Source organism: Dreissena polymorpha, chromosome 15 (genome assembly GCF_020536995.1).
Source record: "Dreissena polymorpha isolate Duluth1 chromosome 15, UMN_Dpol_1.0, whole genome shotgun sequence".
Lineage (NCBI taxonomy): Eukaryota > Metazoa > Mollusca > Bivalvia > Myida > Dreissenidae > Dreissena > Dreissena polymorpha.
In genome coordinates, this window is record NC_068369.1 from 47,856,992 (window position 1) to 47,875,722 (window position 18,731).

Here is an 18,731-nt window from a genome sequence, read left to right on the forward strand (position 1 = left end):
ATGATAATTTGGATGAGTTCGAAAATGGTTCCGGTTGGTGGAAAAACATGGCTGCCAAGGGGTGGTGGCATTTTTCCTTATATAGCTAAAGTAAAACCTTGTTTACACTCTAGAAGCCACATTTATTGTCCGATCATCATTTAACTTGGTCAGAAGGTTTTTCCCAATGATATCTCTGACAAGTTCAAAAATGGTTCCAGTTGCTTGACAAAACATGGCCACCAGGGGGCCGGGAAATTGTCCTTATATGGCTTCATGAATCTTCATGAAACTTTGGTAGAATATTTGTTTAAATGATATCTTGGATGTGTATGAAAATGGTTCTGGTCTGTTTAAAAAACGTGGCTGCCAGGGCGTTCACTAGTCATGAAAGTTGGCTAGAACATTTGTTCTAATGACATCTTGGGCTGCACAGAACAGATCAGTTCCTTTGAATCTCAGGTGAGGGATGTTAGGCCTTTCAGGCATTCTTGTTATGTGAGTTTTCCCAGAAAACTGGACATTAAACATGTGCCTAAATTGTAGGCCCAGACTAGCCTATGCACTCTGCACAAGCTAATCAGGGACAACATTTTCTGCCAAACGGGATTTTCAGTTGAAGTGACTTTCCTTTGAACGAAACAAATAAGTCGGAAATAGTTGTCTCTGATTAGCCTGTGCAGCCTGCAGACGACACTACGTATATGCATTAAGCCCTATTTTTCCATAACGAGACTTATGTCTGTTTAAACCTCAGAACGTGGTGGCCATTGGAGCGGGCATAGTGGATGGTATGGGACTGGGGCACAACACCAAGGCAGCTGTGTTGAGACTGGGACTCATGGAGATGGTTGCCTTTGGCGAGTTATTCATCAAAGGTACACGATTAGTCTGTAGATAACAGGGCTTCCTCATACTTCAAATTGTCATGAGCCACATTAAACTTGTGTTGGCAAGATTTTAATTATTTATTTAATGGGTGTTTATAAAGGAACACTTGTAGCAAAATAGAATTCAATTCAGCCAACTTGGTCAATTTGTAGCCTACTAGGTATTGGCTAATTTGGCAAATCAATTGTGTCTTGTTCTGAGAAAATTGGGCTTAATGCATGTGCATAAAGTGTCGTCCCAGATTAGCCTGTGCAGTCCGCACAGGCTAATCAGGGATGACACTTTCCGCTTTTATGGTATTTTTAGTTTCAAGGAAGTCCCTCCTTGCCGAAAATCAAGTTTAAGCGGAAAGTGTCGTCCCTGATTAGCCTGTGCGGACTGCACAGGCTAATCTGGGACGACACTTTACGCACATGCATTATGCCCAGTTTTCTCAGAACAAGACACAATTGCAGAGTAAGCTCTGGACAAAAATTGTTGTCACGCTTTTTGATTTGTTTTGCCCAAGTGTTAACAGTTAATAACGAAGATTATTCAGCCATGTGTGTTTGTTTACCATTCTAAATACAAACCCATGATTGGTTTGCAATGTCATTTATTGACAGCTATTCTCAGGTCAATTGTGACTTCCTGGTTTTATGTTCAAGTACTTTTCCATTTATTTTAAAAGTTTTCAATTCGAAACATAAGTCTCAACTATATTTAATGCATTTAAAAATGGCATTACTTTCCCTGAGAGAAAAGATGTTTATTACACAGATATTTGGTATTGTTCACATCCTGATTATTAGATTTAGGTATAGCAGGCAAGCAGGTGGTGTCAAACTGGTTGAATCCAGTCAATAACTTTTTCGCATTGACCATCATTGAAGAAACTTTGGATATAGCTAGCTTGTATGGAGACGTTGCTAGGGGTTGTATTTGGAACATGTTAGGTCAAGGTCGTTGTTGCTAAAAACAAAACAGATAAAGACATAGCTTGTGATTGATTTGGGGTTACCATAGGTCAGATCAAGTTCATAGTTTTGAGAGAAAAAATAACAACAGCAAACAGGTATTTAAGTTTGCATTTACCAATCTTAATTAAACATAGGATAAAATAAGCTTCCTTTGATTCTTAGCTTTGCATTGTTTAATGGGGCTTGTGAGGTATAGGTTAAGGTCACTGACCATTATAATAGAAAATTGGTTGCTGGTTAATAATATGAGTTTGAATGGAGGTATCGTATTAACATTTTTAGCTCGACTATTATATATGAAATATATATAGTGGAGCTATCCTACTCACCCCGGCGTCGGCGTTTCCGTTCCGTTAGCGTTAGCGTGCAAATGTTAAAGTTTTCGTACTACCCCAATTATTTTCATTGTCCCTTGACATATTGCTTTCATATTTTGCATACTTGTTTACAAATTTACATAATTATGGCCCCTTTTCCACTAAGAATATGCAGCAAATGTTAAAGTTTGCGTACTACCCCGAATATTTTCAATGTCCCTTAACATTTTGCTTTCATATTTTGCATACTTGTTTACCATCATGACCCCAACCTATAAAAAAGAGCAGACAACTGTATCAAGCATTTTTAGCTCGACTATTATATATGAAATATATATAGTGGAGCTATCCTACTCGCCCAGGCGTCTGCGTCTGTGTGCAAATGTTAAAGTTTTTGTACTACCCCAATTATTTTCATTGTCCCTTGACATATTGCTTTCATATTTTGCATCCTTGTTTACCAACATGACCCCAACCTATAAACAAGAGCAGACAACTCTATCAAGCATTTTTTCATAATTATGGCCCCTTTTCCACTTAGAATATGCAGCAAATGTTAAAGTTTGCTTACTACCCTAAATATTTTCAATGTCCCTTGACATATTGCTTTCATATTTTGCATACTTGTTAACCATCATGACCCCAACCTATAAACAAGAGCATACAACTGTATCAAGCATTTTGACAGAATTATTGCCCCTTTTATACTTAGAATATGAATATTATTGATAAATCTATGTTAAACTTTGCGTACTACCCCAAATATTTCCTATATCCTTTGACATATTGCTTTTATATTTTGCGTGCTTGTTTACCAACATGACCCCAACCTATAAAAAAGAGCAGACCACTGTATCAAGCATTTTGACATAATTATGACCCCTTTTACACTAAGATAATTGAACATTTTGCTTAAATTGCCATAAATTCTTTATTTATGATCACATTTTATTATTACTTTGACAAAACAACACTTACCTGAATACCACAATGGATTCCACCTAAACAATTCCCCACGCCCCTACCCAGAATCCATTCCCCCCCCAAAACCTCCCCCCCCCCAATTTTTTTTTAAACATCATCTAATAAATTACCACACCCCACATTATACCTCCCCTCTCACCCCACTCCCACCCTCCTGACCTCCCCCCGCCCAAATTTTTGTTTTTAACATTATCTCATTAATTACCCCACCCCACATTATACCCCCCTCTCACCCCGAACAATTTTTTTTTGTTTTTACCTTTTTTTATTTTTGAAAGGTTGTCTAATAAATGACCTCAACCCACATTATACCCCCTCTCAACCCCCCCCCCACCCCAATTTTTTTTTTTTTTTCCTTTTTTAGCTCATCTATTTTTTGAAAAAAAATTATGAGCTATTGTCATCACCTTGGCGTCGGCGTCGGCGTCGGCGTCCGGTTAAGTTTTGCGTTTAGGTCCACTTTTCTCAGAAAGTATCAATGCTATTGCATTCAAACTTGGTACACTTACTTACTATCATGAGGGGACTGGGCAGGCAAAGTTAGATAACTCTGGCGTGCATTTTGACTGAATTATGTGCCCTTTTAATACTTAGAAAATTGAAAATTTTGGTAAAGTTTTGCGTTTAGGTCCACTTTTTTCAGAAAGTATCAATGCTATTGCATTCAAACTTGGTACACTTACTTACTATCATGAGGGGACTGGGCACGCAAAGTTAGATAACTCTGGCATGCATTTTGACAGAATTATGTGCCCTTTTTATACTTAGAAAATTGAAAATTTTGGTTAAGTTTTGTGTTAAGGTCCATTTTATTCCTTAAGTATCAAAGCTATTGCTTTCATACTTGCAACACTTACTAACTACCGTAAGGGGACTGTGCAGGCAAAGTTATGTAACTCTGACTGGCATTTGGACGGAATTATGGGCCCTTTATACTTAGAAAATTGAAAGTTTGGTTAAGTTTTGTGTTTTGGTCCACTTTACCCCTAAAGTATCATAGATATTGCTATCATACTTGGAACACTCGCAAACTATCATAAGGGTACAGTAAAAGGACAAGTTGCATAACTCTGGATGTTATTTTTACGGAATTATGGCCCTTTTTTGACTTAGTAACTTTGAATATATGGTTAAATTTTGTGTTTCGATCCACTTTACTTCTTAAGTATCAAGGCTATTGCTTTCAAACTTCAAATACTTTCATGCTATCATGAGGTTACTGTACCTGGCAAGTTGAATTTTACCTTGACCTTTGAATGACCTTGACTCTCAAGGTCAAATTATTAAATTTCTCTAAAATTGCCATAACTTCTTTATTTATGATTAGATTTGATTGATACTTTGACAAAACTACTCTTACCTGACATACCACAATAGACTCCACCCAAACCATCGCCCGTGCCCCCACCCCCCCCCCCCCAACCCCCCCCCCTATTTTTTTTTTTTTTTTTTTTTTTTTTTTTTTTAAGATCATCTCACAAATGACCACCACACCCTCACACTATACCCACCCCCACCCCACCCCCTCCCCAATTTTTTTTTTAAACGGTTAAAAAACAAAACTATTTATTTTGATTATTTTATGTTTGAAATACCGTCAAACCATCGCACCCAATAATTCCCCCCCTCCACCCCCCCTCCCCCCACCCGAATCCCCCCCCCCCCCCCCTATTTTATTTTTTTTTTTTTTTTAAGATCATCTCACAAATTACCACCACACCCTCACACTTTACCCCCCCACCTCACCCCCCCCATTTTTTTTTATGAAACGGTTAAAAAACACAAATATTAATTTTTATTATTTTATGTTTGAAATACCGTCCAACCATCGCACCCAAGAATCCCCCCCCCACCCCCCCCCCCCACCCCCCGATTTTTTTTTTCCTTTTTTTCGCATTTTTGGAAGAAAATGTAATAAATGTCCACACCCCCACACAATGCACCGCTCTTCACTCCACCCCTCCCTCCTTTGTGATTGAAAATGAGAGTCCCTTCACCTTTAAAAAGAAAATAGATGAGCGGTCTGCACCCGCAAGGCGGTGCTCTTGTTTATTTTTGAAAGTAAATATGAATTTCCCCATGATGGCTTATGTTATACTGTCAAGCACTCGAATAGTCGAGCGCGCTGTCCTCTGACAGCTCTTGTTTATGGGGGTTGCTTATATGCAGACCAAGTATGGGAGTCAAGATCACTGCAATTGAAAATAGAACAAACTTTTTCCGTATAATTATTTGAATGTTATTGTGCTGAATTTTATACCGAAAAAAGTTTGTCCAATTTTCATTTGAAAAACAATGAAAGACATGGCTGAAAAACATGGCTGCCAAGGGGCGGGGCATGTAAATGTAGCAAGTGATTCCATTTGGGACCACTTTGGCTGGTAAAGATTGGGGTCATTGTTTCTAAAAATAAAAAAATAAAAATGCCCTTAAAATTGTATTTTTTTTAGCTCATCTATTTTTTGAAAAAAAATTATGAGCTATTGTCATCACCTTGGCGTCGGCGTCTGCGTCGGCGTCGGCATCCGGTTAAGTTTTGCGTTTAGGTCCACTTTTTTCAGACAGTATCAATGCTATTGCATTCAAACTTCATACACTTACTTACTATCATGAGGGGACTGGGCAGGCAAAGTTAGATAACTCTGGCGTGCATTTTGACAGAATTATGTGCCCTTTTTATACTTAGAAAAAATTGAAAATTTTGGTCAAGTTTTGTGTTTAGGTCCATTTTATTCCTTAAGTATCAAAGCTATTGCTTTCATACTTGCAACACTTACTAACTATCATAAGGGGACTGTGCAGGCAAAGTAATGTAACTCTGACTGGCATTTTGACAGAATTATGTGCCCTTTTTATACTTAGAAAATTGAAAATTTGGTTATGTTTTGTGTTTAGGTCCACTTTATTCCTACAGTATCAAAGCTATTGCTTTCATACTTGCAACACTTATTAACTATCGTAAGGGGACTGTGCAGGCAAAGTTATGTAACTCTGACTGGCATTTGGACGGAATTATGGGCCCTTTATACTTAGAAAATTGAAAGTTCGGTTAAGTTTTGTGTTTTGGTCCACTTTACCCCTAAAGTATCATAGATATTGCTTTCATACTTGGAACACTCGCAAACTATCATAAGGGTACAGTAAAAGGACAAGTTGCATAACTCTGGATGTCATTTTTACGGAATTATGGCCCTTTTTTGACTTAGTAACTTTGAATATAATGGTTAAATTTTGTGTTTTGATCCACTTTACTTCTTAAGTATCAAGGCTATTGCTTTCAAGCTTCAAATACTTTCATGCTATCATGAGGTTACTGTACCTGGCAAGTTGAATTTTACCTTGACCTTTGAATGACCTTGACTCTCAAGGTCAAATTATTAAATCTTACCTGACATACCACAATAGACTCCACCCAAACCATCGCCCGTGCTTCCGCCCCCCCCCCCCCCCCCTGAATCCCCCCCCCTATTTTTTTTTTTTAAGATCATCTCACTAATGACCACCACACCCTCACACTATACCCCCCCCCCCATCCCACCCCCTCCCCATTTTTTTTTTTTGTTTAAACGGTTAAAAAACAAAACTATTTATTTTGATTATTTTATGTTTGAAATACAGTCCAACCATCGCACCCAAGAATACCCCCCACCCGAATCCCCCCCACCCCCCCCCCCTAATTTTTTTTTTTTAAGATCTTCTCACAAATTACCACCACACCCTCACACTATACCCCCTCACCTCACCCCCCCCCCATTTTTTTTTTGTTGAAACGGTTAAAAAACACAAATATTTACTTTTATTATTTTATTTTTGAAATACCGTCCAACCATCGCACCCAAGAATCCCCCCCCCCCCCCACCCACCCCCTGATTTTTTTCCCCTTTTTTTCGCATTTTTGGAAGATAATGTAATAAATGTCCACACCCCCACACAATGCACCCCTCTTCACTCCACCCCTCCCTCCTTTGTGATTGAAAATGAGAGTCCCTTCACCTTTAAAAAGAAAATAGATGAGCGGTCTGCACCCGCAAGGCGGTGCTCTTGTTTATTGTCGTGTGACCAGAAATTGTATATGTTTTTAGCTAACGTGCAACTTAGATGGGCATTGCACATTTTTTTTTAAGTTAAATTTGAAACAATTGTTGAGAAAAGATGTGTGGTGTTGACAATTTTTAATCACACAAATTTAGACATCACTTAAACATGTCTTCAGACCTTGATAGGGGGGGAGGGGACTGGATTCATTTTCAATACATTTTCCCTCTGGGAGAATGGGGCTTAATGTCTGTGAATAAAGTGCAGTCCCAGATAAGCCTGTGCAGTCCGCACAAGCAAATCAGTGATGACTCTTTCTGCTTAAACTGGATTTTTGCAAAGGAGAGATTTCCTTTAAATGAAAATTTGCATTTAAGTGCAAAGTGTCTTCCCTGAATAGCCTGTGTGGACTGCACAGGCTAATCTGGGATGACACTTGATGCACATGCATTAATACTCTACACATGCATTAATACACTACATATGCATTAATACTCTACACATGCATTAATACTCTACATATGCATTAATACTCTACACATGCATGAATACTCTACAGGTTGCAAAGAGGACACGTTCTTTGAGAGCTGTGGTATAGCTGACCTGGTGGCCACATGCCATGGAGGCAGGAACAGACTGCTGGGAGAAACGGTCGTCAAGTCTGATAAGGTGAGGCCAAGTGTTATTATTATGTTCCCCACTATAGTTGTGGGGGACATATTGTTTTTGCCCTGTCTGTTGGTTGGTTGGTTGGTCTGTTGGTCTGTTTGTGCCAACTTTAACATTTTGCAATAACTTTTGCTATATTGAATATAGCAACTTGATATTTGGCATGCATGTGTATCTCATAGAGCTGCACATTTTGAGTGGTGAAAGGTCAAGGTCAAGGTCATTCTTCAAGGTCAGAGGTCAAATATATGTGGCCAAAATCGCTCATTTTGTGAATACTTTTGCAATATTGAAGAAAGCAACTTGATATTTGGCATGCATGTGTATCTTATGGAGCTGCACATTTTGAGTGGTGAAAGGTCAAGGTCAGAGGTCAAATATATGTGGCCCAAATCGCTTATTTTATGACTACTTTTGCAATATTGAAGATAGCAACTTGATATTGGGCATGCATGTGTATCTCATATAGCTGCACATTTTGAGTGGTGAAAGGTCAAGGTTATCCTTCAAGGTCAGAGGTCAAATATATGTGGCCCAAATCGCTTATTTTATGAATACTTTTGCAATATTGAAGATAGCAACTTGATATTTGGCATGCATGTGTATCTCATGGAGCTGCACATTTTGAGTGGTGAAAGGTCAAGGTCATCCTTCAAGGTCAAATTTATGGGTCAAAATTGCTCATGTAATGTCACTTCTGCAATATTGAAGCTAACAATTTTATATTTGAAATGCATGTGTATCTCATGGAGCTGCACATTTTGAGTGGTGAAGGGTCAAGGTCATCCTTCAATGTCAAACGTCATATAGGGGGACATTGTGTTTCACAAACGCATCTTGTTACACATGCAACAAAGTAGAGGGGAATATACTGGTTGTGTTTTGTCTTTGAGGAAAATCAACTTGTGTGGACAAAATTTAGGCAATCAAGTGTGTGTTTTTTCATAAAAATGCTTTCAAGTTGAGAGTCAAAGTGCTTTCAACATTACATATGATTGGGCTCAAGTCATTGAGCGGGATTTTTTTTAAACCATCAATTAGGAATTTAAAAGCAAAGAGGCTGAAATCTTGTAAAATATTTGACCAAAAAAACATTATTGCTTGAATCACTATTGATGTCCGTCTGTATGTCTGTCTGTTGTATTTCTGTTGTATGTCTGTCTGTCTGATCATAGACACAAACTTTCCAACAAATGATGCATGTGTTAAAAATTGCAGAAGTCATGCTCCCATGCAACTTAGAATTTCTATATCATTATTTCAGATTGAACAATATCCCTATTTCAGAATGTATAAGATTCCTATTTCAGACTATAAGAGATCTCTTTTTCAGACTAAAAAAGGTCCCTATTTTAGACTAAACATTGTCCCTATTTCAGACTACCACATCCCTATTTGAGACTAAATAGGACACCTATTTCAGACTTAAAGAGATCTCTATTTCAGACTATGCAATATCCCTATTTGAGTTTATACAAGATCCCTATTTCAGACTATAAGAGATCCCCTTTTCAGACTACATGTATACAAGATCCCTTTTTCAGACAATACAAGATCGCTATTTAAGACAATACAAGATCCCTTTTTCAAACTATGAAAGATCCCTATTTCAGATTATACAATATCCCTATTTCAGACTATCCCAGATCCTTATTTCAGAATTTACCAGTTCCCTATTTCAGACTATATGAGATAAATTTTTAAGACTATATGAGATCCGTATGTTAGACTATATGAGCTGCTTAATATCAGACCATAAAAGATCCTTATTTCAGACTACTAGTATATGAGATCCCTATTTCAGACTATACAAGATCCCTATTTTGGACTATACCAGATCCTTATTTCAGACTAAACGAGATCGCTATTTTAGACTTAACGAGATCCCTATTTCAGACTATACGAGAGTTGGAGAAGGACATACTCAGGGGACAGAGCTTCCAGGGTCCATTAGTGGCTAAAGAGGTCTACCACACACTTTCTCAAAAGAACTTGTTGGAAAGGTAAGTCTTAGACCCAGTTCATATTTTATGAAACAAGTGATGTGTTTGTGAAATACTATGCCCCCCATATATTTTACCTTTGAACTTGGAGAATGACTGTGACCTTTACCTTTCACCACTCAGAATGTGCAGCTCCATAGGATACACATGCATGCCAAATATCAAGTTGCTATCTTCAATATTGCAAAAGTTATGACCAGAGCTACAGATAAGCTGCGTATTTGCGTAAATACGCAAAGCTGCGTATTTGCGTAAATACGCAATCAAAAATAGGTGGATACGCAATTTTTTCAAAATCTGTGCGTACCGGTACGCAAAACAAATTGCCGATACCCAATTTGAGCCGCCTTCTATGCGTAATGAAAAATCCCTTTTTGTTTTGGCCGTTTTGACTCGAGTCTTTATCGACAAGCGCTTGTTTTATCTGGTAACGTATTTACCAATCGTTTAGATGATAACACATGCGAGTCAAACAAATTGGCATCTCGAGGCAGACGAAAAGTTCCGCAAAAAATACAAAAAAAACATATAGATTCCTTTGTCGTGGTAAATAAATCTAAAACAATTGCAAAGGGCATAGTTAATGACATTATTAACTCCATGTTTTGTTCCATGGACATCTGCGGTAGTATTTTAGATGAACTTGTTGATGGGGTGCACAGAGGGCTGGACCGGTGTTGGGATAGTATACCGTAAAAATGCAGTCATAGGTCTACCCATTCATAAGTCGGGGGTATAAAAATGGTTCGAAAATGTGACATTTTGTGTATGTTCACTTTATAAGTCGGGTAAAAAATACAAACAATTGGAAAATCAGCGTCAATAAAATTGCGACCCCATCAAATTTATTTCCGACTTTGTGACGCAACTATATTGATTAACATGTTTGTTATATTAAACAAACCCGATATTATAGTAGTTAAAAATAGTTTTACCTTGCAATTTGATATTCAGTAATAATCCAACAACACACTGCGCCATTATTTACGATATATGTGTTCAGGAATTTTGTAAACACAAGCGTCGGCCATTGTGAGGAACTTTACATGAAGTTTGTAAATCGGAACTTATCGGTATTTCTCGGAAAATCATAGATAAATGTATAAATTTGTCGTTTTAATGCTAAGGCCGACATGGCCGAGTAATTACGGCAAATCGGAACTCAACATGCGTAAAACACTTGCTTGAAATTAACCGTTAAACTCCACCTCCATTCTCTGCAAAAGATTCGAAAGGCTGAGCTATGCACGTGCTATTATTTAATTGGACGATTGCCATAAATGAACAAACATACGATTGGTTCAGCATATTGATTGCTAGACAAAGGAAGCCAATTTTGTCGGCGAGAAATTTGTCGCTTTATGGCTTTAGACAGGAAGCGGCTTTCCTTTGATGACGTCAAACTGTCAATTCACACAGAGTGCAAATTTTTCTAACTCTTTGTTTACAATTCCAGTAAAAAACACACTTGCTAACATTAAACTTTGGTTTAAATTATCAAAATAAGCAGAAGTTAAGTTGACAAATATGATTTAATTAATTCGCCTAAGTTAAAATAAGACTTTTTGCGCTGTAAATCAACGAGTTTTCGTGACAACAACAACTTTAACAACCATTACCGGGACAACACGGGGATCGATCTACCTCGATTTTTTTTTCATTGACGATCTCATAAGTCGAGACTATAATTTAAATCAATTTTTGGAGACCAAAAATCTCGACTTATGACTGCATTTTTACGGTAATAAAGTGTGTTTAGACCGAAAATGCCGAAACAAAAGTTTTTAATTTAATTATTGCAACAAGGGTTTCAACTAAAAAAATTATTTCCTGACAGCCATCAATCAGATATGTTTAAGCTCTCCAAAATAAGATTTTAAGTGCCTTGTGCTGTAAGTTGTTATTGTTTATTGATAGAACTATGTCTTAGCTACGTCTAAATGCCAAAGTGGTTTATTTGTATTATTTTTTTGGCAATGCAACCGGACTCTGATTGATGGCTGTCAGAAAATAAAAAAAAAATGAGTTGAAACCCATTTTAATATTATTATATTTAATTTTAATTTTGTGCATTTTCGGTCAAAATACACTATTATACTATCCAACACCGTTCCAGCCCCCTGGATGGGGGTGTGTTGTGTTTTCAAAACGAAAGTACTGGCCCATATTGGAACAAAAACAAGTAGAAACGCAATCGATGAGTGGGTTGAGAAATTCCATTGTTGAATCTGGTAGCAGAAAGATGGAACAACCTATACTGCAATTGAATACATAACAGTGACTTTATGTAGGTACGGTTTTGAGAAGCTAAATTCATGTTTTATTGCAATTACCCAATTCACTTGTTTGTTTTGGTACAAATACCCAATTATTTTTTTATAAATGAGCGGGTATGATACTTTTGGATACCCAATCACGTTTTCAATTACCCAATTCATTCTTATTTTGATGGGTATTACCCAATTACCCCAAAAAGCTTATCTGTAGCTCTGGTTATGACCAAGGTTAAAGTTTTGGGACAGACAGACACACACATACAATGACAGACAGACAGGCCAAAAACAATATACCCCCTCTTCTTCGAAGGGGGGCATAAAAAAGGCACAAAAAGCTTTTTTTCCTTCCTTAGCTGGGGCCTTATATAGGCCCCCTTAGCCAAAGGGAATTTCTTTAAATTGATGCAACTATTTTCCTTCTTTATAAGGGAATGTATATATGCCTCTCCAACGAAGAGTATTCATTTAAATAGATGCAACTTTTCTAAAATTTTAGTTCACAGTGTCAAATGTCTGTCCCTTTCTAAGTGTTGTCTATATGTTTCTTCCAAAATGAAAGGCTTAGTATTTTCTCCATATTAAAAAAACAATAGCTTTGTCACAGGAGTGACTGAAAATGCAGCTTCACCCCCTTTGAGACCTGCATAGCTGCCAGGCCCTTGGCTTGGTTCCAGGGTGCATAACTCAGGCACATTAGGATCTCTGCTCATAAACATTATTTCTTCACACATCTGCACTGCATGTTGGTGAAATATCATTTGAGTTTCAGCTCAATCCCTTGAGAAATGTAGAATTAGCTCCACAAACTTATAGCACTTTATGCATAAAAAGTGGCTAAACTTATGAGCTCATCACTCAGGAACACCACATACTTAAAATATTTTATGCGGAGACAGCCCAACCAACCGACAAACCCATGGACAAAGCGACAAACCAAACAGACTTTTATACGCCCCCTATCAAACTTTGTTTTTGGTTTCCCCTGTTTACGGCAGTCTATTGTAGATGTGACTATATTTCAGGTTTCCCCTGTTTATGGCAGTCTATTGTAGATGTGACTCTATTTCAGGTTTCCCCCTGTTTACGGCAGTTGTAGATGTGACTCTATTTCAGGTTTCCCCTGTTTACGGCACTCTATTGTAGATGTGACTATATTTCAGTTTCCCCTGTTTACGGCAGTCTATTGTAGATGTGACTATATTTCAGGTTTCCCCTGTTTACGGCAGTCTATTGTAGATGTGACTTTATTTCAGGTTTCCCCTGTTTACAGCAGTCTATTGTACATGTGACTATATTTCAGGTTTCCCCTGTTTACGGCCATCTATTGTAGATGTGACTCTATTTCAGGTTTCCCCTGTTTACTGCAGTCTATTGTAGATGTGACTCTATTTCAGGTTTCCCCTGTTTACGGCAGTCTATTGTAGATGTGACTCTATTTCAGGTTTCCCCTGTTTACGGCAGTCTATTGTAGATGTGACTATTTCAGGTTTCCCTTGTTTATGGCAGTCTATTGTAGATGTGACTCTTTTTCCGGTTTCCAGACCTGTTTACTTCTACGGATTCGCCGTAGTTACTACGGAATATTTGGCTAAACTACGCACTACGGATTTGTACTGAAAAACTACAGATCCATCGATCAAAATGGTCAAATTTCAGTTTTTAATCGTACTTTCGCATATTTTTGGTCTTTGCAGGTAATTTATCAATCATAATCATTTTGGCGCGTGCGTAGTAATTAAAGAAACGTTAAAATTCAAGCCTCGCGGGGAACAAGTGCTTATCGAGCTTGTCGAGTCGTCACCGAACGACAACTGACTTACGTATTGGTTCGCAAATTTAGCCGAATATATACGATTTTACGTCGCTATCCAGCTACACATATTTATCATAAATCTGCACAGTGAATGTGCGTCACGGAAATGAGTGTTGAAAAATTGGAGTTTAGTCTACTCACAAAGTTAAAGCATTTATTATAATAACAAGATGAGTATCGTTCGAAAATGGAAAGAGACAAACACAATTTGATTTATATGTTAGTGGATCTGTGTATACACAGATTCATATGCATATTCTGCTTTATTATGTTTGTTGTGCAGTACAGTTTAATGAAATAGCATTGAACTGAGGTTGTCAAGTGCAAGATATCGAAAGGTAAACAAATAAAATATATTATTTTAACTCAATTTAATGCATCATTAACACAACAAGAACACCAAAGGGTGTGGTGTTTGTCAATATTTGTTTATGTTTTCCCCTTATGTTATTCAATTTAAAAAAGTATTGAATTAAATTAATAGCTACTCTTAAAAAGCTTATGATCGAATGGTGTATTTAAGAATCTATAGAATATTGCAAGTTTAATATGCATGTGGATGGATATAAACTTAATATTGTCTTCATTGTAAGAAGACATTAAAGCAGCACTTTATAATATAAAAATGCTGTCAAACATGCACTTAAAAACAATTTTAATTCTGTTACTTATAATCATATTTATATGCTTAATGTTTCCCAATTTCATGGCTTATCGCGCTATTTTTTCCAATTTCATGGTTTATCACGCTATTTTTTCCAATTTCATGGTTAATCACGCTTTAATTTTCCCAATCCAAATGGCACAGGCTGTAACAAATAAAAGCCAAAAAAATCACTTAACTGATGAAATTATTAGCAAGTAAATTCATCTAATGCTTTATGTACCGTTAAACTGATATGTGACCAAGTCATGGGGTTTTAATGCTCAAAATGATTGAAAAGGTTAAAACTACTGACAACAGCCCAAAACTACTGAGAGATGTCCTCCATACTACTGAGGAGCAATTGGTAGGGTAAACAGGACTGGGTTTCCCCTGTTTACGGCAGTCTATTGTAGATGTGACTATATTTCAGGTTTCCCATGTTTACGGCCATCTACCGTATATGTGAGAGGGAGATGGACCCGAGGGAATTCATCGACTGTCTACGGAACCACCCTGAACATATTTAGTTTGGAAACAAACATAACCACTTGTGGATTCTTGTGGTTCAGGTTACATGTACCTCGCACTAGAATGGCATTGCTACAAACAGCTATGACAATTTTGTCATTTTTACACTTTAACTAACATGTAAATGTTAAATTGGGCAAGGTTACAAACTACTTGGGTAAACATGGCAATAGGCTACATACCACAAGAGCATAGGGAGGCTACATTGCTTAGAAATCCTGCTGTTATACTCATAGAGATTCTCTTACAGATCTGAGGGCATGTTTGATAAACATATCTTAGAACTGGTATTCATAAAATAATATTTGATTTATTGTTGTTCATTCAGCCAATACAAAATGGAGTTCTAATGTAGGCATTGAACAACAGACATTAGATGCTTTAAGCCAAAGGATAGTGATTATGCAAAAGTTACTTCAAATTGAACATGATGAGACACTAACATTTAAAAAAAAGAGAGAGATTGTGCTATATACATTGTTAAGGATCGTATAGTTGCATTGTTTATTTAGTAGCTTTTTCTCAGGATATTTTGTTCTTTGTTGATTTTAAGAATATGGATTGTAATGTTTGATTTAGTAATAATAATAATGAACAATTTTTAAGTATAATATTTGTATGCCTTGAATGCAAATGTTTGCGTTTGTTTCATATGGGTGCTTTTGGTTTTGAAACTTTTACCCTTATTGTTAACGGAATGTTATATATATTTTTTACTTTGTCTTATTATTGTATTTAAAATGTATCTACTATTTATTTGAAATACATTTACTATAAACCAAGTGTGTGTTTTCTTGATATTTTTAGCTCATCTATTTTTTGAAAAAAAATTATGAGCTATTGTCATCACCTTGGCGTCGGCGTCTGCGTCGGCGTCGGCGTCCGGTTAAGTTTTGCGTTTAGGTCCACTTTTCTCAGAAAGTATCAATGCTATTGCATTCAAACTTGGTACACTTACTAACTATCATGAGGGGACTGGGCAGGCAAAGTTAGATAACTCTGGCGTGCATTTTGACTGAATAATGTGCCCTTTTTATACTTAGAAAATTGAAAATTTTGGTTAAGTTTTGCGTTTAGGTCCACTTTTTTCAGAAAATATCAATGCTATTGCATTCAAACTTGGTACACTTACTTACTATCATGAGGGGACTGGGCAGGCAAAGTTAGATAACTCTGGCGTGCATTTTGACAGAATTATGTGCCCTTTTTATACTTAGAAAATTGAAAATTTTGGTTAAGTTTTGTGTTGAGGTCCATTTTATTCCTTAAGTATCAAAGCTATTGCTTTCATACTTGCAACACTTACTAACTACCGTAAGGGGACTGTGCAGGCAAAGTTATGTAACTCTGACTGGCATTTGGACGGAATTATGGGCCCTTTATACTTAGAAAATTGAAAGTTTGGTTAAGTTTTGTGTTTTGGTCCACTTTACCCCTAAAGTATCATAGATATTGCTTTCATACTTGGAACACACGCAAACTATCATAAGGGTACAGTAAAAGGACAAGTTGCATAACTCTGGATGTCATTTTTATGGAATTATGGGCCTTTTTTGACTTAGTAACTTTGAATATATGGTTAAATTTTGTGTTTCGATCCACTTTACTTCTTAAGTATCAAGGCTATTGCTTTCAAACTTCAAATACTTTCATGCTATCATGAGGTTACTGTACCTGGCAAGTTGAATTTTACCTTGACCTTTGAATGACCTTGACTCTCAAGGTCAAATTATTAAATTTCTCTAAAATTGCCATTACTTCTTTATATATGATTAGATTTGATTGATACTTTGACAAAACTACTCTTACCTGACATACCACAATAGACTCCACCCAAACCATCGCCCGTGCCCCCCCCCCACCCCCCCCCCCCCCCCTTTTTTTTTTTTTTTTTTTTTTTTTTTTTTAAGATCATCTCACAAATGACCACCACACCCTCACACTATACCCCTCCCCCACCCCACCCCCTCCCCAATTTTTTTTTTTAAACGGTTAAAAAACAAAACTATTTATTTTGATTATTTTATGTTTGAAATACCGTCCAAACCATCGCACCCAAGAATCCCCCCCCCACCCCCCCCTCCCCCCACCCGAATCCCCCCACCCTATTTTTTTTTTTTTTTTTTTAAGATCATCTCACAAATTACCACCACACCCTCACACTATACCCCCCCACCTCACCCCCCCCCCCCAATTTTTTTTTATGAAACGGTTAAAAAACACAAATATTCATCTCACAAATTACCACCACAACCCTCACACTATACCCCCCCACCTCACCCCCCCCCCCCAATTTTTTTATGAAACGGTTAAAAAACACAAATATTTATTTTTATTATTTTATGTTTGAAATACCGTCCAACCATCACACCCAAGAATCACCCCCCCCCCCCCACCCCCCCCCCCCCCCCCCGATTTTTTTTTTCCTTTTTTGGCTTTTTTGGAAGAAAATGTAATAAATGTCCACACCCCCACACAATGCACCGCTCTTCACTCCACCCCTCCCTCCTTTGTGATTGAAAATGAGAGTCCCTTCACCTTTAAAAAGAAAATAGATGAGCGGTCTGCACCCGCAAGGCGGTGCTCTTGTTCTAATTTCTAATAAACATTTATTAAAGAAAATTAAAAGGGCCTTGGGGTTAATTCTACAAATTGAAAATGAACTCGGAGTTTGTATTTGGCCATTTAACATATATCCTTGGATTTATGTACTTTACAAAAAACAACATGTATGTTCATACAGAACCTGTTGAATGGCAATCAAAAGATTCATTTGTTTATAGAAGTTCATTAAAAGAGCGGCGCAAAATACATAAGGCTCGTTTGGGGGTAAAACAGTGTTTAATGGATTTAAGTAAAGTGTCGTCCACAATTAGCCCATGTAGTCAACAGGGCTCATTAGGGACAACACTTTCCACCTAAATTGCTTTGACTGTTTCTTTAAGAAGAGACTTCCTTGAACGAAAAATACCATAAAAGCTGATGGCACAGGCTGATCAATGATGGCTTTACAAACATGCATAAGCCACATTATCCCAGAGAGTGGCTCTAATGTAATTGATATATGCTTGTGACATGTAGTGCTTTTGATGAAAATTCTGATGTTAGTAGCACTAACAATTGTCGAAGAATTGTTTTTCTATTGGTTAATTGGCTACCAGCAACCGATTTTTTCTGCAAATGTTGTGAATGAATAAGCATGACATTATTATTACGAATGAAAATTAGACAGAACCAATGTCATCCCAGCTATTTTCAATAAAAGCCCATAGCTCCTCCAAATAACTTAATGCATCTATTTAAATGGGGAATTTGTTATGGCGAAAGTAGATGGCATTTATTTCACTGAAAATTGTATAGTTTGTTAGAAATAAGCCTCTAGGAAAATGGGATTTACCTTAAAACCCATTCATTTAAGCTTGATGGCATAGAAAGCCTAAGGCTTGTTTGAAACACTCTCGAGTCTGTTTCCTGGGACTAGAACCAGTACTTGGTGTCTATGGGATAAATCTAAAGAACGCTCCCACACTGGGGATTTAACCCCTGACCTCCAAATCGCTAGGCTGACACCATATCCACCACTGACACCACTGCGACCTATAATGCATGTGATTTAATGCATGTGTCATCC

The 18,731-nt window shown here is 37.2% G+C and overlaps 1 protein-coding gene across 1 annotated transcript in view; it reads left to right on the top strand.

The window, feature by feature from the left end:
- Positions 1-15,882, top strand: part of LOC127860228 (glycerol-3-phosphate dehydrogenase [NAD(+)], cytoplasmic-like) — a 33,323-nt gene extending 17,441 nt beyond the window's left edge. Inside the window, exons 6-9 of the mRNA XM_052398159.1 lie at positions 737-857; positions 7,725-7,834; positions 9,731-9,837; positions 15,003-15,882. Coding sequence (XP_052254119.1) covers positions 737-857; positions 7,725-7,834; positions 9,731-9,837; positions 15,003-15,099 — 435 coding nt within the window. The 3' untranslated portion in view covers positions 15,100-15,882. The remainder of the gene's footprint in view (positions 1-736; positions 858-7,724; positions 7,835-9,730; positions 9,838-15,002) is intronic.
- Positions 15,883-18,731: the final 2,849 nt, after the last annotated feature.